Consider the following 25,653-nt stretch of genomic DNA (forward strand, 5'->3'; position numbering starts at 1 on the left):
TCACTCAGAGTTGAAAGGTCAAACAAGTGGGCTAACGTCACGTCAAGCTAGCATCTGGGAAATCCCGTCCTAAAAGCAAGAAATAATGTCGTCCCCGGTAGAAGACACTGAGGAGACTATGCCGTGCGTAGTCATCACAAGTTGTGACAATGTTTTCAAAGAGGAAGATCTTATAAAACGTGAGTTTGCGACGCTCTTGCACGCCGTAGCAAACGTGCTAACGTGACATAAAGCTAACGTTCTCGTAGCGCAGTAGATGCACCTGTAGGTGCCTGTGTAATGAATTATTCTCATCATGTAGACGAATTAGTTTATTTAAATTTTAACGAGCCCGGGCTGCAGCATGCTATGGTCACTGTCATTTCACATTCAATTTGTAACGTTTGCAGTGTGTTTTATTGTCATGTCTTGTATTTCAGAGATCCTCAATTTGACGGATTTACCTGAACCAACCAAGAGAGATGAGCTGGTAGCCTGGTATCCGTGGACCATCAACAACAAATATTACACGGCAGATGTCACCCTGTGCGTTGTGCCGAGCACTTTTCAAATGTCATCGGAGATTGCGCAGTCCATGCAGGCTTTCATCGCTTATTTTGATAGCTCAGAGGTACGTCAATGGTTATCGGGATGTTGTCTGTGAGCGGTGTATTATTGCTGCAGGGTCGGCTGAGACCCCGGTCTTGGCACCAAGACCAATCTCGAGTACTACGTCACTGGCTGTTCACATGTGTTGTCTGCAGAAGGGTGGCTTGGAAAAGCTGAATCCATGGATACCAGTGGTGAAGGATCTTTCTCCAGAGGTGCTCATTCTGGTGTGCGACAGGGTCTGTGAAAACGGTCAGTTGTGTAGCTCTGCATGATGTGAAAGATATAACGTAGCTGTTTGTACATGTTCCATACATGGGTATCTGAAACGCTTTCATTGACTCAGGCGTCACCAGACATGAAGCACAGCAGTGGTGTTTGGCTCACGCGTTTGAGCTGGTGGAGCTCAATCCACAGGAGCTGCCAGATGAGGACGGTGAGTTTGGACAAGACAGTGACAGCAAAATCTGTGACTGCACCCAGCGCATTCATATTTATTGCACGTGACATGACCTTTCTCACACCTGTTTCTGTTACCTGTCAGATGATTTTCCAGAATCCACAGGAGTGAAGAGAATTGTCCAGGCTCTGAATGCTAATGTGTGGACCAGTGTGCAGATGAAAGATGGTAAGGTGACACCACACTGAAATTCTCATTTGGACCTTCACTGTTGTTCAGTTCCTGTGCATGACATTTGATTGCTTATGTGTTTGTCAGGACTCAACCAAGGTTTTGGTCTAATGACTAGTTTGGTTGCCTCCAGACACAACAACCCACACCCTTACACCTCTCAAGAGGCTCTGGTCAGTATAAGATTTTTACATTAGTATACATTATAGCAGTTTACTGTTAAATCGTATGCTCATTCTGGTGGAGTTCTCCATCTGTCACTTCTTTTTATGTGCAAACCTAACTCCCCATTCCCTTGCAGTCTTCCAGCTTGCCAGTAGAGGGCGCACACACAGAGGAGGCCAGTCATTCAGAAAATAGCACCAGAACAGACACACAGGAAGGAACAATAGTTGGTGAGGGCACAGCTGCGGGTCATGCACGGATCTCGGTTTTCCCTTTCATTTTGTTAAACCAAAAGGTTAAATATCTTGTTTAAGAAGACAATTACATGTGCTCTCTTTTCCTGACCTGTGTTTATTTTCTCAGATGCAATGACGGATTTAGACATTCAGGAACTGGCTAATCTAACAGCTGGGGACGCTGATGTGGATAACTTTGAACGGCTCTTTACCAAATTAAAAGAGATGAAAGGTAAATGAAAAAGCAAAAAACAAAATTCACCCCATTGCACTTGTAACACGTTTGCCTTTGAACTTGATTTACTTTTTTCAATTGTTAAAATATGTTTTTCTTTTTCTATTTTAACCTGAAGATAAAGCCTCTTCGATGCCTCATGAGCAGAGAAAAGTTCACGCAGAGAAGGTAGGGAACACTCCATACTGTCCATGTAACAGATCTAAACAGTTGGTTTAGGACAGTGGATTGTGAACTGATTACAAGGTTTTCACAAACACACACCACTATGAAATGTAATACCTTATTTTTCAGAAACTACAAAAGGATACACATCTTTGCCTTTATTGTACATGTTAAGCACAAATGTTTACGCTTCAATTGTTTTGTCTAGGTAGCGAAAGCTTTTTGGATGGCCATCGGTGGTGACGATGATGAGATAGATGGGTTGTCATCGGGGGAAGAGAGCTAGAAGTTGCCAGTTCCTGCGACTCTTGTTTTTCTCCCCTGATCCTTCTATCCGTCCTGGGGCTACCGTAAGATCCAGCGCCCTTTGGCTTGCTCCTCGCACCTAAAGACTTGGAGGCTTACTTTAGTTACTGTGAGGCCTGGTCCTGTTTCAATGCTTTTGTTTGCTTTTGTTTAACAAGAAAGCAAATGCAGTACTGGCGTATGGTGGGGAAAAAAAAGAAGCTTGAGGATGGTCACTGCAGGAGGGAAAAGGGCCAATGAGTGGAGGTCACTTTCACTCATCTGATCTCAGTCTTCTTTGACCTCTGACTGAACTTCATGATTGAACGTTGCAGACAGAATCATAATGTGATGTTTTGTTTTTTTTGTTCCTTGATCCATTCGTTAGGTACAGTTGTCACAAGTGACATAATTGTGCCTTATCAAAAAATAAATTGTAATGCTCTTAATTTACATTCCCTTGAACAGGTATATAAAAAGTTGGTTTTAAAATTGATTGGCATTCAGTGTGTTGTTGTTTCTAATGCAGAGTGTGGGCTTTTAGATTTCACGGTAATAGACAGCGAATGATATTCTGCAATATAACGGTAAAAGAATTACCACCACCCACACACAGTGATGGAAGATTGTGTGACATTACTGAATGGCACTTGGAAAGATGCCATCCAACAACATACACTGCAAACTACAACCACAAAACTGCTCCAAACATATTGTACCAAATTTCATACCTTTTTTTTTTTATTATTATTATTATTATCCTGAGCTCTAGTAGCACGACCTTGATGACTCATCATATTAAAAATAATACACAAAAAACACTGGAGCTTCAGAAAAAGATATATTTAGCCCTCTGCCTAATTAAACCTGTTGAAACTGATTTTTATGCTCCGCTTTTGAAAGTTGAATATAACGAGATCACTGCAAGGCAATCTCAGACAGGAACAAGCACCTGGCTGGACTTGTTGCAAATAAACACAGAGGGCTGATTTCTAGAACATGCATTAGTCGAAAACCTTATGAAACATTTTTTTGCTAAATATGAGATCTTTAAAATATCCACGTTACAATGAAAAAAGTAAAACTTCTACAATTTGAAAAAAGGCAAATCAACAAAATGCACGACAAACTACAATTTTGGATGAAACCACATGCTATGTTCACATTTTCATGAGTATTAACAAACCGAGGATTTAAAAAATACTGATGGATAAAGGAACCGTTTTACCCAGTTGCAATTTATTAAATGTTCACAGATAAAACGATGGCCATTTGAGAACAAATAATTAGGCTACATGAAAAATCATGTATATAAGACTTATATATAAGACTTATATATAAGGAACAGAAAAACACCAACTAAGAATATCAAGTAACACAAGTACTAATACAGATTCTACAGACTACCTAATGCACTGCAGTAAATAGTACTTCAGATCAGCACCATGTAACAGTGTCAATTAGGCTACACGGTGATTTAGAGTTCTGTGCAGGATAAACACGGTGAGCACATAACACATGCTTTCTACTGTAGCAACAGACATGTACGATAGAGTGTTTACTGGACAAGCAAACTATTACTAGAACTAAAGCTTTACACTGGTCAACACAGTAAGTTAGAGGTGCATTATTTACCCACAGGGAGGATTTCTGTACTATCGGCTAATAGTTTGGAAACATGAGAGAAGACTATCGGAACACTACTGGTGGATGAACTGCTTCTATGGTAGCCGTGGTATGCAACCATACCACTGCTCTTCATCCCTATTGTGAAGTGAAAGACATGATCCTATGTGTCACTTTGGGCTAGGGAAAAAAAAAAAAAAGACAGCCCACATATAAATAGACCGAGTTTCGAGTCGCTAAAGCAAAGTCCTTCTGTAAATGTTTTCATGCCAGAGGTCAATCAGGTCCGTTGTTTCAAGCAATGCATGACTAATCACAAGCTATAAATATTTTATGTACAATCATCGAGGCATTAAAAAAATATATTCCCATGCAGGACAGTATGCAAAAATAACTTATAAAATGTCTCTTTCACTGAGCAAAATAGTTCTCAAAGGGCTGTTTTTGAGCAATGGTTTCTAATGTCTGCTATTTTTTAAATAGATAAAATACCAATTACAATATCAATCCAATAATTGATCGTTTTAACATAGATAATATATAATCCATATGGGAAAAGTACCTTGTACTTAAAATATTCATTAAATAAATTCTATTTAACTGAGAATTACACTTTCATGTTGACTGATGGTTGTTAAATAAGGCTCCCAAATCAGCAAAGTGGTACTGGGACACTGAAACATCAGTAATGTAGCATAATTATGTTTCTTTTTTGTTTTGTTTTGTTTGTTTGTTGTTGTTTTTTTTTTTTTTGGCTAATTCATAGAATCAAAATTCTTTGAGACATGTTAAAGGCTGAGAAATGAATAAGCAAAAACAAAAACAAAAAAACAAATGCTGAAACAGTACCGTAGCTTTTACTTGGGAAAAAAACCAATTTAGTTTCCCTTAGATTTAAAAAAAAAAAAAAAAGAAAAAGAAAAAAAAAGACAACACCAAGCATGAGAATAATCCGTATGTCAGGTCTGAAGAGTGACGAAAATTAGATCAGTATTAAGAAAAAACGTGTGTGTGTGTGTGTGTGTGTGTGTGTGTGTGTGTGGACTCCTAAAACAACCGTTGGATGAAGACGAGAGGTGGTACAAAGTGCTGTGGATGAGGGGTGAAACATCAGAGACGGCAAAGGAGGAAAGTCGTGTTCGATTCGATTCATGGTGTCAACTTCCTCTTTTTTTTTCTTTTCTTTTCCCTTGTCACTGAGAGAAGCTCGAGTTGTCCCACACCGAGAGCGGAGGTGGTTGATTCTGGAAAAGCCTGCTGCTGCTGCTGCTGCTGCTGCTGCTGCTGCTGCTGCCCTTTAGGACACGCTGGAGCAGTGGATGCTGGGAGAGCCCATCTGTGTCAGTACCTTGTCCAGCCACTGCAGCGGCCCGTTGAGGTGCAGCTCTATCCAGCAGGGGGTGCTGGTGACTGTTTGACGCCTGGAGGACCAACAGATGAAGAGAGGGGTTGGGGAGGGGAGGGGGGATTTTTCTGTTATGATGGTCAAAAACAGCGGCTTTTCGTGCGAACACGCCTGTGAAAAAATAACTTCCCCGCTTTTTGTTATGGTAAAGTGACCTTTTGCTCGGTGCCCCGCCTACTGTGAAGAGCGTTTCTTCGCCGCTGTGTTCGCAGCCAGATATATAACACGCGTCGCGCACAGCCCAGGGGAATCCCCGCTGCGTGCGGAGCGTCTTAAATGTCTTCACCTCCCACTGCAGGTCCTCTGCATTCTTTCTCCATTACTTCAACCTCCCTGCTTAGCGAGCGTGTAGCGTAGGTGCCTATTTCTTTGCATAAAGTGGCTTATTTCCAATGAACTGTGCGTGTGTGCGTGTGTTTGTGACGATGATGACTTTCTGTTTGAGTGTGGACCCCTCCCCCGTCCCCCGCCCGCAGGTGCACAGGTCCGTGGGAAGCACACAGTCTTCAGACCTTGCTTGCTCATGGTTTTGTTTGCTATGCAACTGGAATCTTATTTCCCGTATTTGCCTGCCAGCGTGCCATATTATTCCATCATTTTTCGATCCCATCATTTTGAACGGAAAATAGACTAACCAGTCAAAGGTTTGGACACACCCTATGAATTTAACGTCTTTTCTTTCAGTCTCATGACTATTGACACTGCAGTTTCTCACTGAAGGCATCACAACTTTGTGTGAACACAGATGGAAATATGTAGGAAACAACAAAAGTGTAAAATAACTCAAAACATGTTTTATATTTAAATTCTTTAAAATGGCCACCTTTCAAAAAAAACAACACACATTTAGAGTGATTTTCTTTTGCTGCATAGTTACATATATCTTGGTCGTATATTTGATGTCTTCATTATCAAACTGCAATATAGAAAGTTGTAAAGATTTTTTTTTTTAAATGCATGAGAAGGTGAGTCCAAACTGTTGACTGGCAGTGTAATCCAAAATACTTCAACCCTGCTAAGATGATTTAGGTATCTAAAACAGGCTATAGTGAGTGGTGGTGCGTGGCTTTGGTGTTCACATTTTATAATCCCAGCAGGGTGCAAAAAAAGAGGGGAAAAAAGATTAATTAAAACTCTGCTGGTTTTATGCAAGGTGGTGCATTTTACCACCAGAGGAGCTGGCAGACTAGACCATTTCGAAATATTAAACCCAAACATTTTTCGCCGCTCGCACTCTGAGTCACACTCGAGCTGACAGCCTCCCTCACCGTACAGAACAGTCAGAGTACAAAGACCTATGAGAGAGAATCAACAGCTCGAGGGGAAAGGGGAGCTGCAGTTCACCGGCAGGGTCACGAGAGGGTCACATGAAACGCCCAGTGTGTATCACTGTTTCAAAGGGTTTGGCTGCATCAGAGCTGCACAAACAAATGGAAATTATTTTGCCGTTTATTGTTATAATAAGGCAAAATAAGAAAATTACATTCTTGTAGTTGGTGAACTCTTGTACTCTGGATGTGTTGCAAGGACGTCACCTTGCCGAGACATTCAGTTCTGGGCTGGACGGAACAGAGCACGTGCAGCATGGGTAAATGTTGGTGCACTAAAATAAACTGCACTGGGAGACTTAAGACTGATTCTTAGTGTAATACACTCCATCACAAATACATGAGGCGTTTTTTTTCCCACCACTGTATGTTTTAGTTAAGGAAAAAAATATATAGCTTGTTTGTTCATTTGCTATTAATTAATATTGGTATAAACAAAAAAGGTTGGTCCACTTGCAAGAAGGGAGCCACACTGTGCCACCATGTATCTACTCAGTAAGCAGGCCTGTGGAGGCTTTTGAAATGTTAACCAGACATCACGGCTGGTATAAGGACGATGTGAGATCAGAAAACAGGCTCAGTATGAACATTGTTTCCAATATGCTTCCATAACATTAGATGCTGCTGAACCCAGTGGGCCTTTCAATCGTGTTTTGCGACCCACCCAAACACCAAATGATAACGAGAGGCACGTCATATTACACCTCAGCGTTTAAATATCACAATAGATTTCATGCATTCTGAATGAACATGCAAATGGAAAAGAACTGGGATAACCCGTCTGTCAGTCAGTGTTTACCTGTACTCGGCCCCCCAGCCTTTGACGAAGCTCATGCGGATGGTGCACATCCTGGTGAGCTGGTAGACGGCCTCGAAGCCCTGGTTGACTGACTGCGCGAGCAGGGCGGCGAACTCCTGGTTGTTGAAGATCTTTAGGTTGCAGCCTGCATAATGAAGATGCAACTGGGTCACTTAGCGCACAAATCGCATTTCCGCTGGAGCTACACGTTGCTCACGCGCACACCTCGCCAACCCCCCTCCCCACGTTGCTAACCTGGTGGTATTTTGCAGACGGTGGCAGGGTGCCAGCCGTAGCGCTGGTTGCAGTTGGGACTCTGCACAAAGATCGCACTGTCGCTGAGGCACTCTGCAAACACCTCCCCACCGATGTAGTACAACCTCACACCCCGACCTGGAGGGAGAAGAGAGGAGAGCGTTTCACTCGGCTATATAAATATATAAATAATAAACACACACACACACACACACACACACACACACACACACACACACACACACACACACACACACACACACACACACACACACACACACACACACACACACACACACACACGTGTATAAAGGCGGATGGGATCCTCCGTGTGGTCACTCTGATGATAAAATGAGCACCTATGTGTCTGCGTGTGAGCTCCACGGCCGAGTTGCGGTTGATGTTGGACAACAAGCCCAGGCAGAAGCGCTCCGAGTTGGACGGGTCCGTGAAGCCGTCGACGGTGAGGGAGGGCTGCGAGGCGTGGAAGGTCTCCCCGACGCGCTGGTTCAGCTCGTAGTAGGAGATGGAACACCAGAAGGCCGACTCGCAGTACGTCACCGGCTGCAGGTCTGCAGAGGCGGGGAGAGAGAGAGGGAGAGAGAGAGAGAGAGAGAGAGAGGCGTTGGGGACAGCGTCAGGCAGGTGACGCAGCTTCCGGTGGCCAAAAAGCCCGGGAGCGGGTGACAAGAAGAAGGAGAAGGTTCTGCAGTGCGTCTTTGCAAGTCAAGAGGCCGTTTGTTGGCGGAGCATGTAGATAAAGTACATCCATCCATCAGCAAACGGCTGATAGACAGAACTTGCAAAGACGCATTGCAAAATCTTCTTCTTCTCCTTTGCCCTCTTTCCCATGACCCCCCCTGACCTCGGTCTGGATGAAACAGAGACGTTACGTCAGCGCCTATGTTTTTCAGAGTGTGACCTCCCGCTGTTTTTTCTTTTTTCTCTCCCCACGTCGATGAAATGGCAGCCGGATATTACACTTATTGCATTACCTTGAGCTTTCCGCTGCAGCCTTATATCTCCTCACTTCAGGCAGACAGAACCGACCCCGGGTAAAAAAGAATTTCATTCAAGCGAGCGCTTACGCCGCAACCGCCCCGAGGCAGCGGCAGCGGCGCGTCCAGGTGCAGTCGACTTCTCCTCCGCATAGCATCGCTGCTCTCTCTTCCTGTCACTCGCTCAGACGCACGCCGACCTGAGTCGGCGGTGGTTGCGAAGCGCAAACGCGACGCTGCTGAGGTGTCTGCTATTTTTGCTTTACCGACTTGTATAATAAGCATTGGGTCAGCGGGTTCAGTCAGGTGGGGACGGGTCTATTGTTACGGAGTGATTCATCAAGCCAGCCCTACAGCGCTATATACAGCATACGTGGTCTCCGCGCAATGTGTCTCGACTATCACGGCTCTTTCAGCGCCGACTGCACAGTGGATTCGTGCCTCTGAGTCCTATTTACAAACTTTGCTCTTGCATTTCCAAATGACTCACGAGCCGAGATGCAGACGTTTCAATCAACTATAAAATGAACGGCGTCTTCGGCTGTGAGGGATGGTAGTGGAAAAAACAACAAAAACAACCCTCGTTGACACCAAGCAGAGCCGCAGCCGCGTGGTTTCCGACCAATGACCTCATAGGTCAAAGATATACCATGATGAACTTTGACCTTTTCCAAACTGTGAAATGAAAGCAATGAGCATCGATAGTGAAATATAATGCAACTGATTGACTATGCACAGTGTAGTTGACTTTCTGAGAGTGGATGTTGATCTTCTGCCTCACTGAGCTCTGACGGTGAGGGCGGCGGTTCAGCTTCTGTCTAACATTAAAGGTCCCCTGTTATGCAAATTCCATTTCATCATCACAACGAGTTGTGGGTTCGGCCTGACAACAATAACAAAAAGTGCACACAGTTTACTTTTTCTGCAGTTCTGGAGGGACAGTGCTACATACGTATGTGCTACACCTTGCATAAAAAGCATATCTAGAGTTATTGAACGTGTGTTTCTTTGCTGCATAATTACATATATCTTGCTAATATATTTGACGTCTTCAGTATTTATCTGCAGTGTATAAAGTTGTAAAGATAAAAAAAAAATTGCATGAGAAGGTGAGTCCAATACTTTTGACTGGTAGTGTTTAATAGATTATATTTAATAATGATTATTAAACAATAATTAGATTATATATGATGAAAAATAATTATATTAATAATCAAAATATAATTCAATTCTGTTATATATTCATTTATGTGCATTTCTATTTGTATTATTTCTTGCATTCTTTCCCTAGTGCCCCCACTTTGACAACCACTGCACTAGTGTTCTGTGCGGTGCTGCACTTTCTTGGCCCGTGCACGGTTGGAGGAGGTGCGCTTAGGTGCGGCGTGGTTCGTACACAAGTGTAATCACGCTCCTGTGCACGAGGCGCGAGGCACGAAGACAACAAAACCGATACCGCAGGTGCTCCCACTCACCACACACAAAGCCGCTGTGACTTACCAAGATTGCTGTTTGCCGACGACACCGGGTTGGGCGACAGGCTGGGCGACCCTGAAACAGAGGACGGCGGACGGAAGACTCGTCAGTGGTTGTCGACCGCACGCGTCGGCCTGAGGCGTCGGCCTGAGGCGTCGGCCTGAGGCGTCCGCTCGGGTCGCGCGACTCACCCGTGTCCATGCTGTGGTTGAGCTGGTGGTCGTGCGTCTCCCCATCTTCGCTCAGGTAGCCTGGCGGGGGCGTCTCTGCAACGCACAAACGTCAGCGTGAGTTCAGCTGACACGATTTGCGTTTCTAAAATATCTTCTAGAAGTAAAAGGAAAAAAAGTAAATACGCAACTGCGGGTGACTGAAACCGCCCTTTACGAGTTTCTCATTTTCAAAACACGAACGAGACTCGTTGCTGTGAGGATTTCTCGGCACAGATTTAATAGAATTCTTTTCCTCACCAGGAATATAGTTACTATGGGGCTCATTACCAGTGGGAAAGTTGGTGTTCTCTGGGATGGACGGGCTGTAGTCGTCCAGCGGCGGGAACTCTGCGGGGATGTCAGTGTGTCGTGGCACCAGGACGGGAGGCAGAACTGGAGACGAGAGCGGCGCATTCATGTAGCGGCGCTGCAGCTCAGGCGAGCGGCGCCGCACGGCAGCCTCGCTCGAAAACACAGTCATTTTGGGAACATGTGGCAATTAGGGCGCACTCACTCGGTGTCTCCACCCTCTGGTAGTGGTAGGGGTTGACGCAGACCTCGTCCTTCTTGGTGTGGAAGGCGAACTCACAGTGGTCGACGGCCCTCAGCTCGTGGTGGGACTGCAGGTCGGGCCAGCGCCACAGGCGACAGTAGATGACGTGAGGGATCCCTTTTCTGTGGGACACCTGGAGACGGCCGTCTAAAGATCTGAAAGGCAGTGCAGGGCGTTACGGTGCCTGGGGAGTCAATGCAACGTGGTCTAAAAATAAAGGTAATTATGATCTGGAAGAATGAAAATGACCGTAGAACCGTAAACTATCGATAGCTGCGTTTCCATTGCACTTGTAAAAAAACATATTCTGTCTTCTCCTCCGTCCAAACGTGACCCTGTACGTCACGTCCAGTGATGCGTAAAAGCGGAAAAAAGTGCTTCCATGACATCTTTGCGATATACCTGTATATTGATACGTCTGAAAAACCACCTCACGACAGCATTAAAACCTTTTAGCGATATTTGAGAGGTTTTTCCGAGTTTAGGTGTTTCCATTGCCAGTTCTTTATTGCGATATTTAGGTTTTGCGCAATTCTCACGGTAATGGAAACACAGCTACTGTTGCGTGCAACCTGCTTTTACTTGAATTGAACAGTGTGGGTTGGAGGGAAAGTATTCTACTTTCCTTTTGTCCCACACAGTGTCCCCAATCACCAAACAGCAGAAGACTCGACCAAATCCCTATTTAAGTTCAGAGCCATATAATCACCGGCTACTTTATTAAGCAAATTGCTTTCTAACGCAAACGGCTCATCAACCAATCACAGGGCAATGACCCATTTCATTTGGGTGTGTCGACGTGGTGAGGACGACTCAAAGCCAGCATCGGAATGGGGGAAGAAAGAGGATTTAAGGGACCGCTAATGTGGCAAGGTTTTGCTGGTGCCAGACGGGCTGGTCTGGATTTCACAAACTGCTGATCTACTGGGATTTTCACGACATCACAACCATCTCTCGGGTTTATAGAGAATGGCCCCAAAAAGAGAAAATAACCAGTCAGTGGTAGTTGTGTGGAGGAGAAAACGCCTTGTTGACGTTCCAGGGGTCAGAGGAGACACCTGCGGGGAGAAATCCTCGCTGCAAAGCGCAGGGATAAAGAACTAGCCAGAAAGTTTTATGAGGAGTCTGAATCTCAGGGTTTCAATAGAACTTCCAGCCACTACGTCCAGCATGGATGGTCAATGTTTGTGTTGAGTTTGGCTGAGGGGGGCATTCCCGTGATTTGTCTCAGCTACGGGCAGATTTGACACAGAATGTCGGCTCAGACACACAGATGCCCCCAGATGCAGGACAAGAAACAAGCGCGCAGTGTCGAGCCAATCAGGGACTCGGCTCAACAGCAGCACCTCCTCTCCCCTCGGGAGAAGGGAAATCTGCAATACCCGCTGTGATGAAAGACGGAGCGACTATTTCAACACACTGCCCAAATGACTTTCTCTCTCTCTCTCAAAAAAAAATCTCCTCTACCGATCGCTTTTAGATGACTTGGAGAACGAAGGAGAACTTTAGATGACTTGGTGGAGTAAGAACGCTAAAGCAGATCAGTCCTGTTCACGAAGAGGCAGTCCACCATTTGGCTGTACTCTTAAAAGAACAGGATCACCGCCAAGATCGAGGGTTGAATCATATATGTTGGTGATCAATCAGAAATGTCTACACTTTGATCAACTCAGGGTGCCTCAGTTAAAAGTGTCCCAGAGGAGAGCATGTGAGCTCTTCACGCACAAAAGACGAGAAAGAGAGAACAAAGAGAAACCTTTGTTACGCACTGCAGATTTATGTCCACTCCTGGCCTTTTGGGGTTTCAGGATCACTGCAGCAGTGAGTCGATTGAATTTTTTTGCGCCTAAGAACGACAGTTCCAGGTTAAAACTGATCCGACCGACTGACTTACTTTCTTCGGGAACATGCTGAGCGGACACATGTACCAGTCTTGACACCTTCCTTGGGTTAAAGACGCTCAATGCTGGGTGGAATCGTTCAAACATTGGGACCTGTTTGTTTATATGCACAGGGCTCCACCACAATCGAGTGCATCTGCTGCTCTTCCCAGACAGCAGGGTATCCCAGATGGGAAATCCCAAACACTGTCCTGGTTTTCCAGAAGCGCGCACATCAGTCTAAACATCCTGTGTGAGTCACACGTGTGTAGTAGCAGCACTGGCTGCCGAGGCTGCCTTTGCCTCACCTTTTGTCACACGGTGAAACTCGCCGTGGACGTTTTGACCCCGAGTGAAGGAATTTTGAGCAACACAAACTTCTTGTGCACAGCACGCTGATGGGAGTTTCGGTCGGGGGTTGCCACATCGCTGCCAGTGATGCTATAGATGGCAACTAACAACGGAAAATGAGGTTGCATACGTGAATGTATATGCAGATGTGCACGACCCCACGGCATATTAGCGCAATAACCTTCCAATAACCACAACAGCAACAACAAAACATGTTCCAATATATTGAAGACACTGTGAGATAAAGAGTTCGAACGGGCCATTACGCGCGCGCCCACACACACACACACACACACACACACACACACACACACACACACACACACACACACACACACACACACACACACACACACACACACAAACATACATTACATGGGGGTGCTAGGGTTGCACTGATGTGCTAATGCTAGCTAATGCTAACTATCAATTGTCATATCACTGCACAGGATTTGTGCTTTGTGCAATAGTACGTCCAGTGGACATACGCGACCGGTACTACCCCAATGTGTTAGCTTCAATTTTAAAAAGAAAGAAAAAAAAAGTGTTCAGCAAGCGGGTTGCTTTAACTGCGAGTGTTTCTAATATTAGCTCGGGCTAACTAGAGAGCTACCTGTCAACAAGCCCGGCTGAGGCTGAGGGGGGGCCGCCGGCGAAGCTCACCATGAGCCGGCCGGCTGGAACCACTTAGCTCCGCTGTGTATGTCGTTACCTGGGTATTGTTAAGCATTTCGTGTTGGCATTCTGCGTCGTGATGGCTTTCTCCAACTCGTCCAGCTGCCCCGTCTTTTTCAACTTCTTCACCAGACTTTTGACCGCCTTCTCGCACCATTTCTCCTCCTGCCCGTTCTGCTCTCCCTTCTTCCAGCCGAGGAGCCTCTTCACGATCGGAGGCGTGAACGGCAATATAGACATTTTAAAACGTATCAATCCGGCAGATCGGATTCGACGCTTTCCGTCCGGAATCGGTGGCAACGAGTCGGATGTATCGTGTCCCGCAGAAGCCACTGGTTTAGCGCAGGCTAGCTGGGCTCTCAGACAGGACGAGCGTGGCTGGCTGGCTGGCTGGTTGGTTGCTGCCGGGGCAGCGGCGGATCCCTCCGACCGAGTTGTCCGTCTGTCGCGGCGGAGCAGCACGTCGGCCAGCCGGCCTGTCAGTGAGCTCCTCCCCCTCCTGCTCCTCAGTCAGCTGGCTCGTCCTCCACCTGTACGCGGCAAGAACTCGGAACAAGATCACCGTGTACTCACACTTCACATCACAACAACCCCACCACCGCCACCGCGCTTATTAACAGTGTCACACGACCAAAAACGGACGTTCCTTATCCGGTATGTAGATGCTCCCATCTCTTAAGACGATGAGCAACAATGCAATAAATCTATTGGACGGACAGCCAGTTCGCTGTTGATACACTAAATCCGCCCTTTCAACGCCCTCACATGCAGTAGTTCCCCGGGACGTGCCCTTTAACGACATTGCCATGTGTTTCACCGTCAACTCCCCCGTCACCCCAACAACAACAACAACAAAAAAAAAAGAATATTGCAATTAGAGATAGGTTGACACTGAAAAGTGATCCAACTTTTGCTTTTACAGTGTCCATGAATAGACAGCCTGTTGGACTAATCCGTTTCATCCTCCCGTAAAAGTGATTTAATTTCACCCCGGATGCATATGTCCACACGCGGACAGGGGGAGGTGTGTGTTCATTCAGTGGTATTTCTGGAGTTTCTGGCTGCTATTGATGAATTTGCCGCTGGCTGCTGTCTCCCACTGAACTGAAAGTGTATGTGTGTGCACTATAAATATCCCATCCAGGACCGGCCCATTTTCCCCTCTTTCTATTTATAAACCCTTAAAGAACCGCTGCCGTCTATTTTTAATCCGGCATTTGGCATGTCTTCTTACTCCCCTCTCAAATAAATATTATAGCTCACTGGGAGCCCTTGAAGAGCATGATCAAAGAAGCGCTTGTTTCAAAGTGTGCCCTCCACATATTAAAACAAAAGGGCAACAGGGTCTGCATTTAAGACTTATTTGTATCCTTTCATTTCACAGGATAAATGAATGAATTCCAAACAAAATTCAGAGACAGATTCATCTGCAGATGTTTTAAATGTAGCCTGTCAGTGTTTTAGTTTTATTCATCTGCGTGTTTGAAGTAAATGGGCCTCACTGACCTCGGTCCCATGAATCTAACTGCATGCACGGGGACAGCTGGTCTGGATGAAAGCTTGTTCACGTGCACTTTGCCGTTCTGTTCAATGATTATTGATTGCCCAGAGAGCTCACTCAATGCAGGGAGCGCTAAAGTGTTTGGCATGGCTCTCTTTTGTAGTCTGATGGGTCGCTTTGGGGCACCTCCGCCTCTTTGCGACATACAGTACATGAGCTGGACAGCTGGCATGGAGGCATGGAGGGTTTTTGTGTTGCTCTTTGTGTGTGTGTGTGTGTGTGCGTGTGTGTGTGTGTGTGTGTGTGTGTGTGTGTGTGTGTGTGTGTGTGTGTGTGAGAGAGAGAGAGAGAGAGAGAGTACATAAACACATTTTGAACTTCCTGCTAAACGGTAATAGTTTCTTTTGATTGTTTTTAATATACATACATACAGTATATATGTATATGCACACGTGTGTGTGTGGTGGCTATTTTGTTTATTACACAACTGTTTTCACATGTACCTCAGTGAAATCTTGTTTTTCAAATCTTTCATATGACATTTTTTCACTGCATGCCATTACTTGCTTAGGCCATGTCAATGTATGTTCACCGCGCCATTAAAGCTCCCCTTGAAGTTGAAATTGAAGCTAAACTTGAATTGTGAAAAACAACAAACGTTGGTGCCGTGTGTGAGTTGTGACAGGGAGGAGAGGCTGAATGAACGATGACAATCTAATGGCCAACAGCAGCGTTTGTGACAGCCCACTAGATGGGTCGGTAGGGGGCGGGGGGGAACGAGCCGAGGCCCGATCAGCTGAGCTGCTGACAAAACAGCACTCGAGCGAGGACAGAGTGCCAATTAAGATAAACTTGCCCTTTTGGTGCCACCACACGGACAAAACTGTGGTGACATTTGAAGTGCTCTGCGACCACCGAACCCGCAGACCTCTCTGTATTCTAAAGCAGCTATTAATCCACTTCAAACTGCACTCCTGCTATAAATACACGTGCTGCAGGATCAATGATAGTCCCCAGCATGCATGATTAAGAGAAAAGTCAGGGTAGCTCACAGTCGCCCTCCCCAAACCTGTAATTGCCTCAGTGGCAAATTGCAGTGTGTTGGAATCAGATGTGGCTGTTGGACACGGCCCCAAACGGGTGGGGTCAGGTCCTCCCTGCAATCTCTGCCTGATTTAATCTCCCTTTACGTCGCTAAACTATTATCTGTTGCTCGCAGCCATCAATCTCTCTGCAGACGGTGGCACCTCCAAATCTGGGGCAGGAATGACCTCCCTTTTTCGCTCCTGTCCTCTGCACCCTACTGGAGTTCTCCCCTCGTCACTTGACACCTATAAAGGTGATCCGCAGTGTGTTCTCGCCAACCTGAGCCGCTCTCTTTGACTCAGCTGTTCGACCGGCCTTCGGCTTGTCACGGCACGTTGTAATTAAGCAACACTTTCAGTACGAAGGTGACGAGATCGAGATCGGTTAAGTTCAATATCGGCTCTGAAATTTGAGACTCAAAGTGTGTAAGTGTTAGTGGTGTCACTTTGTAAGACAGAATATGGCAGACACTGTTTAATGTAACGTTGTGCATCTCGATTTACCATCTTTCCCATGAAACGCAGGATAACATTTACAAGAGGACCTTCTTTTTATGTCAACATAATGCTCATTGTCAAAGAATGAAAACATAACAGATATTTATCTCAGTGACCACACCGGACAAAGCAATTTTTCTGTTCCATTTCCTCCCAGTAAATCCCAGTAAATGTTAGACGTTGGGCCTTTGAGCTTCTGTTCCAGGGAATCCCTCCAAACTGCTGGAATTGTGACCTGGCAAGATGTTCTGTTATCTTGACTGAGTTTGTGCTTGCAATGAGTTTTTTTCTCCCCCAAGTTTTATATTACAGGGGGTTTATGACCGTCAATCCAGTGATTTTTTTTTCATGCTGAACATTTTTCTCATGAAAATATCTTTTGCTTTTTGTTTCTCTGCTGATGCTGCCCGAATGAAGATGCATTATATTATCCCCTTCCGTCCGTTTTGAAAAATGCATGACCCTTTTGTCTGCCCAGCTGGTGGAAATACAATCAAGTCAACCTTTTTAGTTGATTAAATAGATTTTAGCTGATCTAAAGATCAGCTAAAATCTTTACTGGGGATTTAAAAATGTTCAACTTGAACTCTACATACCCCTGATCCATTTGAAAGCTGGGAGAATTACAATTGAGAAAAAAACAAAAAAACAATTACAAATGTAAAAATTACAAGTGACTTTTGAAAGTTACAATCTTGACATTTAAAACTGAACTGCACTAATATATCTTCTGGTGATGCTTAACCAGGAGAGAGAACAACCTTTGCCACTTGTACGATCAAATTATTCTCTCATTAGAAAGATGCCATCAGTTGTTTTTAGTTGAATTAAGATCCATGCAGTTTTTTCTATTAATGTAAGAACCTGGCGGTTGCGTTTTATCTTTATAGGTTTGACTTGTTTGAACAGTGTGGCAGAGTGGACAACGTTGCCATCTAGTGGCTATAAACTAAAACTACAACATGTAGCCAAAGAGCTGCATACAAAAATGCTTTATAAGGCGTTTGCTGTGGCAGCATTGTAAAAACATGTTTTGAGTTGGTTTAATTTGTTTGTAAAAATGACTCATTAATGTAAATTTACGAGTTCCACAATTCAGTTCAAGGCTGTACAAGTTATTTTTTAAAGGCGTCCAGACTGGCTGGTCAATTGTGAAGCAGCAGGAGTGTCTGTGTGGTGGGGTCAGCTGTAGATCAATTGCCCTTATCAGTGCCAACAATTTTTTCTGAACCCTACAATTGAGCATAAACACAATTTTAATTATGTGTCGACATCTTGAAAAGAAATGCAGCTCCTCTCTGGTCTGCTCTTTTTTTTTTTTACTCTAACAAAACACATGCAAATACAGATGGCCATTTGAACACGCTTGGTCCTACGTACAGCAGGATATTTCCTATGCATGTGTACATTATTCCCCCCTGTGGCTGAGTGCAGTTAGGACTCGCTGTGATTATAATTTATTTGCGAATCTGAGCTACAGATTTATATTCCATTTCATAAACACAATTTACATGTTTATTGTGAACAATGGCCCATAACAGCATTAAGTCGATTCGCCGGCTTTGCAAATATATCTCCTCATCTATATGGATGGAATGCAGCACTTGGCCATGAGCCATTAGTTTCACCTCCAGGCTAAAATGGCTGTGTGTATGGCCTGCACCTCGTGCGCGAGGACCTCTGTGCAACAAAAGGATTTGTCCCCCTGCGACTACTGCTCTGCAAAGACACTGAGAACGCTGGTGTGGATTCTCCGGAATTATCCTTCACCATCTCGTGCTCTACATGTGGAAAAGTTCTGAAATAAGAGCTGTTTTTTCTTCACTACTGACTGAGGACACGGAGACGCTCTCTCATCTTTGCAGCTCCCTCCGCGGTTGCTTGTGCAACTTGTCATTTTCTGAGATCTGGTAAATAAACACTCTCAGTCTCCTCACCACCACCAAAACTAATGATTGTGAAATTAGTTTCAGAGCAATCAGCAGCTCCCCTGCTAAGACCCACTGTATCCATATGCATGAAATTGCTTGTGTTAGTACATACTATGAATCGTGGGTAATGCGGTGAATAATTCTGAGTGCACACAATAATGCAACAGCGTCCGCTATTAGATTGGAGACTATTGCAAAACCGGGGCCCTGTGGCAATATTCTTGTAAATTGCCATGTATGGATAATTAAGCAGTATACTGAACATTAAAACTTGCTTATTTCGGAGAGCTGCAGGCACCAGAGTGCACTTATTGGACTCATCACTATTTTTGGTGTTTGCCCATAATAAGTTTTCATTAGCATTTGAGTGCAAGCAATCAGGAACTTTTGGGCGTCTTAGTGCATTCTGAAAATAGGGTTTAATTAGCATCAGTATTTTAAAACCCCGCTTGTTTGAAAGTGCTTCAACAGATTTAACGATTATGACATTACTCAAAGAAGTGGAGCGGAGACATCTAAAAACATTAAGATATTGAGTGCAATAAACCTGTTTTTGTAAGACAGAAACTTTTGATATGGACTTTTTTCCAATTTAAACTTATTTTGTGAACGGTGAAGCGTTGTACTAACCCCCCCCCCCCCCCCCCCCCGCCCTCCCCTCAATTAATTAATTAAACAGAGGACGAACATTAAAGATGTGCTAAATTAATAATTGTCTTCTGGCTTGTAATCAACTTGATTTTGTGCTCATTTTAGCGGAACCCTTCGCCTTGTATTGAATTGCTTGTTTGTTTAAATAGTGGAGTGATTATTAGTATTATTTCCTATAAACCAATCAGAATAAAAACATAATGGCAAAGTTTGTACACGCAAACAAGAAATTTGACTCTTATGTTACTGAGAATCCTGAAAGAATGAAAACAAAACAAAACACTAACAAATTGCAGTTATGACAGTGATGCAACTGCAGCATGATGCCAATGCTGACAGTAATGAGAACAGAGCAAGTCTGATTTACAGCACGGCGTGTCTGATTCTCTGTCGGTGTCTGTGACCACTGAGGGTTCAAACAGAGAGCATGCTGAGTACTGGATCATGGCCTATGTGTCCCCCCCCCCTACCCCCCTCCCATGTGTTGTATTGTGTATTGATGTGATGTCTTTAAAGTAGCAGACTTTCCTTTTCTGTAAGGGCCAGCGGGTGTCTGTTAGCGTCAGGTTTTACACTGCACTGTGACACCATTGTACCTTTATGTTACCTAATGAGCAAACAGGGCTTTGGAAACGAGGCTCCAGCTTTACATCCTCCGTCAAATGTGCAAACTTAAAAGCGAACGCACACTGTGCGCCACAGATGAGAGGATTAAGTTTGAAAAGAAGTTTGAAAAGGGGGCGAGCGGTGGGGGAGGGGGAGGGTGGGTTCGACCAGATTAGGACCAAACAGTTTTAATTAAGTGTCACATAAAGCAGTGGCTTAATAAAACCCCTATGCACGACTAAATTACCTCCACAGTTTAAAGTCAGCAGTTGAAGATAGGAATTTCTCTGAGAACAAAGGGTTGCCATATACATATACATATACATATACATATACATATACATATATATGTATACATGTTTGTGTGTCTAATGAAAATAAGTATTTGTAAGTAGAGCATATTTGTGCAATCCTAAAGAATGGCAGGTATGAGGCTTTTTAAAGGCAACTTTTCCAGAACCAATAATAAATGAAGGGATCTCAAACAGCAATGATGTGATTGCATAAATGAACACATTTCAACATAAAAAAAGGACCAAAGAACACTCTTTATATGATCATAAAGATTCTAATTCTGAGCCCCTCATAACCAAGTCTACATCTTGAGTGATTTTGATAGATTTTACAGAAATTCCGTATGGCATTTCCATGCACAATCGGTGCGTGTGTGTGTGTGTGTGTGTGTGTGTGTGTGTGTGTGTGTGTGTGTGTGTGTACGTGTGCGTGTTGTGTACTGTGTATGTTTTCAAAGACATAAGCCAGAGGTTAGTGTGACTGAAGAGAGGGGGATTGCAAAGGAGAGACAGACTTGTGATTTAGGATTACTTTGCTTCATTACATACACAACAGAGCTGTGATGCCTTCACTTTCCGCCAAATCCATATGTAAACCATTTCCTCCTCCTTCTCCCCTCCCACAGCTAAAACCTTGGGCTCATTAGCGTTGCCTTTACGACACGGCTTCACTTGAACGCGGTGGAGTTTTTCCATTTACTCAGGCCCCGTTGGTTGCTGAAAGAGGGAGCGGGAGGGTTTTTTGTTTGCTCTGCATTCCTCTGATACAATCAGCTCTTGAAAGACTTGTTTTTGTGTTTTGTAATGCACCTACAGTAGCTGATGACTGTAAACTGCACAGGCTGGAAGAGATGGAGGCTTACATATGACTCTCACTGTTTTCACATTCCAAATTATGACAGAATTATTGAAAATAACGATAATAATAATAAAATAGCACAGCCTTATGTAATTAATAAAAACAACAAACAACAAAATTCTACAAACCTCCAGAATAATTGTTCATTTAGGACTCTGTTTACAACCTCCTGTTAAAATGCTTAGTTGTAGTTAGCTGCACAAAGCCTATATGTACGCACGCATGACAGGGATTAACAAAGCCAGCAAAAAGGGAATTAATAGCAAATCTCTCGCTTGATTTGGAAAAATAAATAAAGCAAAAAAACATGTCATTTTGTAATATGGGCCTCCCACCCAGTGAGTGGTCGCGGCTCTAAACGACGGCTTACACTTGAAATCCCAGCATCCCTACATGACCCCTGAGCGCAGGGAAAGGTGGCGACAGAAAACGAATGGGTGGGTTACATAAAGGCTCCACAAGGTGGCAGTGTCACGCGTGTTTCTGAGGCTATATAGAAGCTGCTATAGCTTTGCCGCCGCCGCATAATGACTTTGTTATGATGATGTGACTACAGTTACGCGGCGGACACATGTCAGCGTTGATGTCATCATTTTTGAAATCCGTCTGGTATCCTCGCCGGCATCGCTTGAGTTGGACGATTTGAGCCCCCCCCCCCCCCCCCCACACACACACACAGAGGAATCACAGGTGACAGCAGGCTACCTGACATGGCGTCCAGACTACCATGCAATCTAGTTTTAGGGGTGAGAAGTTGTTTCTCTCTCTCTGCTGTGTTTATATATTCAGCGGAAAAATAAAATCCCGCGAAAAGCCAATAAGTTGATGCCTTTGAACTCGCCGAGAGTTTTTCTTCCCCGCTGGCTCGGGGGTGGAGGGTTGGGGAGCGAGCGGGCAGGGGGTGTGTTGGGTTGGGAGGGAAGCGGGTGAGCTGCTTGACGGAGGGCTTCCCATCAGCCGCCTCCAACCCCTCACACATGTTTCTGATAGACCTCCAAAAGCCCCAGTAATCCGAGGGCAGCTCATTGAGAGGGAGAGAGGGAGGGAGGGAGGGGGTGAGGAGAGGAGAGGAGGAGAGACTGGAAGGCAGAGAGGGAAGGAGGGAGGGAGCCAAAAGAGAGGGAGGATAAAAGGAAACATTTCAGAGCATGTTATTTGCTCCTCTGGAGACGGCGCTGCAGACCTCTCTATACTTAAAGTGGCGCTAGTTTTTTCCCCCCTCGATCCTCCTCTGCCAGATTCCTTGGTCTGCAACCACACTCGTACGTACGACCGGGCTGCACTTTGCATTCGCTGCCGTTTGCAGCGAACTTGTTGTTCGCCTCGGAACAACAGGATCGGGAGAAAAAAAAAGAGAGCGAAAGGGCCCTGAAGGACTGCAAAGCCTCAGTAGGTGCAGGGAAACAAGTTTTGGAATATTTGCTCATTTCCTGAAACTTTTCTCTTTTAACCCCAAATCATCAAAACCAAAACTGATACTTGTTAAATACTAGCAAACGATAAGCCATTTATATTTGTTGTGTGTTCTTTAAAAACCATCTGTTAATGAATAGAAAATTAAACATTTATAGTCAACCAAAACAACTTAGTTACATGACCAGCAGGCGGTCTCTCACCCTCGCCATTTTGTTTGTTTTCTTGTTTTTTTTTATCAACCCAATCAGGAAATCCATCAGTGTTTATTTGAAGCGCTGCTTCATTTTGGTGGGTCGTGCCCAATGTTTACACTCCAGTTCAGTGCAGTTGGAAATGTTTAACCGTGATGATTCACCTTGTGGTGGTAACGGTTTTAATCGTTACATCGGCGCGGCGCTAAAAGCGCTTTGAAGCTTATGCAAAAAAAAAAAAAAAAAGAGAGATAATTTTCTGTGCGGAACAACAATTTCCTGTGGTAAATGATCAACGAGCGTTGTCTGTCACGCGACTCGCATTTGTGCGCCTGCAAGCGTCTTGGGGAGGAACCTGCCCCTCGGCGAGCTCGCCGGCGTCCCAGGCCCGGCGTAATCTGTCACGCCTCATTTCCTTTGCAAGCTCATCAATCACCCCGAAACCTCTGCAGACAGACATGCGAGTGTAAACACCTGTTGTGGTGTGTGTCTCTATCTTAACAGGGGTGGATGGAAGTGTGTATCTGCGTGCGGCCTCGGAGATGGTATATAGTGTGTGTGTGTGTGTGTGTGTGTGTGTGTGTGTGGGAGGGGGGGGGGGCACTCTGGGATGATGGCTCTAGAGAGAGGAGGAGGAGGAGGAGGACGGAGTGTGAAATCAGAAACAGCTGCAGCGCGCTACAAAGGAGCCTCAGCTGGAATAACTCACTCACAAAAGTTACTCTGCCCTCCCGGAGCACATGCACGTTGTCATATCTGAGATTCAGGAGACTGGATCCGTCCAGCAGGTCTCCATCCTTCCCCGCAGACACAAAGGAGTGTCCTGCGGCTATAAAGCACAGCCGCGGGAGGGGGAGGAAGGAGGCTGATAGCGTGCAACAAAACACACTGACAGGTTTCAGTGCAGCGAAAGTTTAAACAAATACTAAATTTGAAATATACAGCTGCATTAAGAATTGCCAACAAAATCTACAGTGTGTCGGGGAAGTGTGTGGTTTAAAAAAAAAAAAAATGAATCAAGGATATTGTCAAGTGTGAGACAAAACAACTCACTGATAATATATCCTGTGTGTGTGTGTGTGTGTGTGTGTGTGTGTGTGTGTGTGTGTGTGTGGGGGGGGGGGGTCATAAAACAGGAAAATGCTTCATTCCTAAAAGCAGGATGCACCTTGCTGCTTGAATAACTCTAGTTATGAACTAAAAGTAAAACCAATAAACCATTAAACTTATTATTATTTTAATAGACTAATGCTTTTTTAATGCAAAATCCTAATTGCAAAAACTTAAACAGCGATTAAATCTTGTGTCATTAAAAAAAAAAAAAAAAATTGAACTAGAGGGAGTGAAAATCATGATTGCTACTAACTGTCTCTTCAGGGTACAGCCACAGCCTTTCTCCTTGCCTGCATTTCAACATCTTGCACAACTCTGTTGTATTTGGAAGTTGGAAGTTGAGTTCTCTTTATCTGCAGAATCTTTGTGATTTGACAGGAGCCGCCTTCAAGAGAGGATTGGCTGACCTCTTCATAACATCGCGGCAGCAGAGTGGCTGAGCCAATAGTTTGGCCCAGATGTAGAAGATATCTAGAGACCAGACATAATGATAAGGACCATTCAGGTCCAACTTAGTTGGTTCTCGTGCATAACTGCCAAATTTTCTGCTAAGAGTTTGCAGCAGTGCTTCTCCTGCTGGCCTGCCGGTTTTTTTCCTACTCACCTCATAGATGTTTCCTTGCGATTAAGTCACACATTTTTATTTTTTTTTGTCATGGCAAGTTTTATAGGATTTAAAAAAAAAAAAGGATCAAATAAGTCAGTTGTGACAAAATAAGATTTGTGGGGACTGTGGGGCTGTGCTGCTTTTAGCCTGGGCCGATTATCCCGTCATTGTTTGGCCTTTTCGGTTTCCGTGTTGCTACCAGCACAGAATCCTCATTGCTGGCAGAGTGATCACTTTCAAGTCCATGCCAATATGGCTTGCTCACTGGCATCCTATCATTGCTACAAATGAATCAGTCCATTCTAATTCACTCTGATATCAACGAGGTGAACCGACCATCGATCACAATCTTAATGTCAATAAAAGACACTTTAAATGGAATGAATGATGCCTGCAAAAAAAAAACACCTTTTGCTTTGGTGATGCACGCAGCTTGGCTCTGACGGCTTGCGTTTCGTTGGAGGAGTCTAATACTCGGAAAGGATACGATCTGAGTGAAGGGTAGATGGAACGATTGTCTCAGCGCCCACAAGTGTTGTGTTGACTCATCTTGTCGAAGCTCATCCTGTGTACCGTGAACACAACTCCACGTGTTCGCGCTGGGCCGAATCCAGAAATGCGAAATTCACCGCGTCTTCCGACGGAGCTGTTTGACTCCGCCGCTGTCAACAGGACGTCTTGTTGCTGGCTGTCCCGCTCTGCTCTGTAACGGAGCTCCAGGAAACCGAAGTCTGTGTTAGTCTGGGCGAAAAAATAAACGGCCCTTTCCTGCAGAAGAGGAGTTTTGAAAGTCCTCTGCCCAACGTCTGCCGCCGCCAGCTACGTCCCCTGCCTGTGTGAGCGCAGAGTATTTTTGATAATGTAATGGATTTTGGATGACGCGATCGTTTCTTCTGCCAGTACACTCGTAAAGATAGAGTTACTCGCACTTTTCGCCCAGAGAAAATGTGACCGACGAAAAGTGACGGAGTGAAGCGGAGCGCCGTCTTTCCTTTTGACAAGAGGTTCCCGCCGTGATCCACTGCGCCTCCCAGGTCCT

At 44.8% G+C, this 25,653-nt stretch overlaps 2 protein-coding genes and 1 long non-coding RNA gene across 5 annotated transcripts in view; 2 read left to right on the forward strand and 1 right to left on the reverse strand.

Annotated features, from left to right (window-relative positions):
• Window positions 1-25,653, forward strand: part of LOC142899285 (uncharacterized) — a 186,917-nt gene that overhangs the window by 51,145 nt on the left and 110,119 nt on the right. The window lies entirely within an intron of this gene.
• aagab (alpha and gamma adaptin binding protein) lies at window positions 39-2,801 on the forward strand. 2 transcript variants are annotated; one of them, XM_076042566.1, is made up of 10 exons: window positions 39-179; window positions 420-610; window positions 744-840; window positions 935-1,024; window positions 1,133-1,216; window positions 1,307-1,392; window positions 1,521-1,614; window positions 1,748-1,852; window positions 1,974-2,023; window positions 2,229-2,801. In XM_076042566.1, the coding sequence occupies exons 1-10, from the start codon at window positions 86-88 to the stop codon at window positions 2,304-2,306; spliced, it is 969 nt and encodes a 322-aa protein (XP_075898681.1). In that variant the 5' UTR covers window positions 39-85; the 3' UTR covers window positions 2,307-2,801. The 2 variants fall into 2 exon arrangements, with proteins under 2 accessions (XP_075898681.1, XP_075898682.1); XM_076042567.1 differs by lacking the exon at window positions 1,974-2,023.
• On the reverse strand, window positions 3,517-14,613 carry smad3b (SMAD family member 3b). Of its 2 annotated transcripts, none has more exons than XM_076042564.1 (9): window positions 13,901-14,613; window positions 10,919-11,112; window positions 10,663-10,797; window positions 10,384-10,458; window positions 10,217-10,267; window positions 8,078-8,290; window positions 7,719-7,856; window positions 7,464-7,608; window positions 3,517-5,352 (listed from the first exon to the last, which is right to left on the reverse strand). In XM_076042564.1, the coding sequence occupies exons 1-9, from the start codon at window positions 14,101-14,103 to the stop codon at window positions 5,229-5,231; spliced, it is 1,278 nt and encodes a 425-aa protein (XP_075898679.1). In that variant the 5' UTR covers window positions 14,104-14,613; the 3' UTR covers window positions 3,517-5,228. The 2 variants fall into 2 exon arrangements, with proteins under 2 accessions (XP_075898679.1, XP_075898680.1); XM_076042565.1 differs by having other exon boundaries at window positions 10,693-10,797; window positions 13,901-14,610.

Source organism: Nelusetta ayraudi, unplaced genomic scaffold (assembly GCF_046127955.1).
Source record: "Nelusetta ayraudi isolate G7.1 ecotype Tasmania unplaced genomic scaffold, CSIRO-AGI_Nayr_v1 ptg000071l, whole genome shotgun sequence".
Taxonomy (NCBI): Eukaryota; Metazoa; Chordata; class Actinopteri; order Tetraodontiformes; family Monacanthidae; genus Nelusetta; species Nelusetta ayraudi.

Coding starts and splice junctions, on each gene's coding strand:
- aagab (XM_076042566.1), top strand. CDS start 86: ATGTCGTCCCCGGTAGAAGACACTGAGGAGACTATGCCGTGCGTAGTC. Junction 611..743: donor CTTATTTTGATAGCTCAGAG/GTACGTCAATGG, acceptor TGTTGTCTGCAG/AAGGGTGGCTTGGAAAAGCT. Junction 1,853..1,973: donor CAAATTAAAAGAGATGAAAG/GTAAATGAAAAA, acceptor TTTAACCTGAAG/ATAAAGCCTCTTCGATGCCT.
- smad3b (XM_076042564.1), bottom strand. CDS start 14,103: ATGTCTATATTGCCGTTCACGCCTCCGATCGTGAAGAGGCTCCTCGGC. Junction 10,798..10,918: donor CCAGAGGGTGGAGACACCGA/GTGAGTGCGCCC, acceptor TCTCGTCTCCAG/TTCTGCCTCCCGTCCTGGTG. Junction 7,857..8,077: donor GCTCACACGCAGACACATAG/GTGCTCATTTTA, acceptor TTCTCCCTCCAG/GTCGGGGTGTGAGGTTGTAC.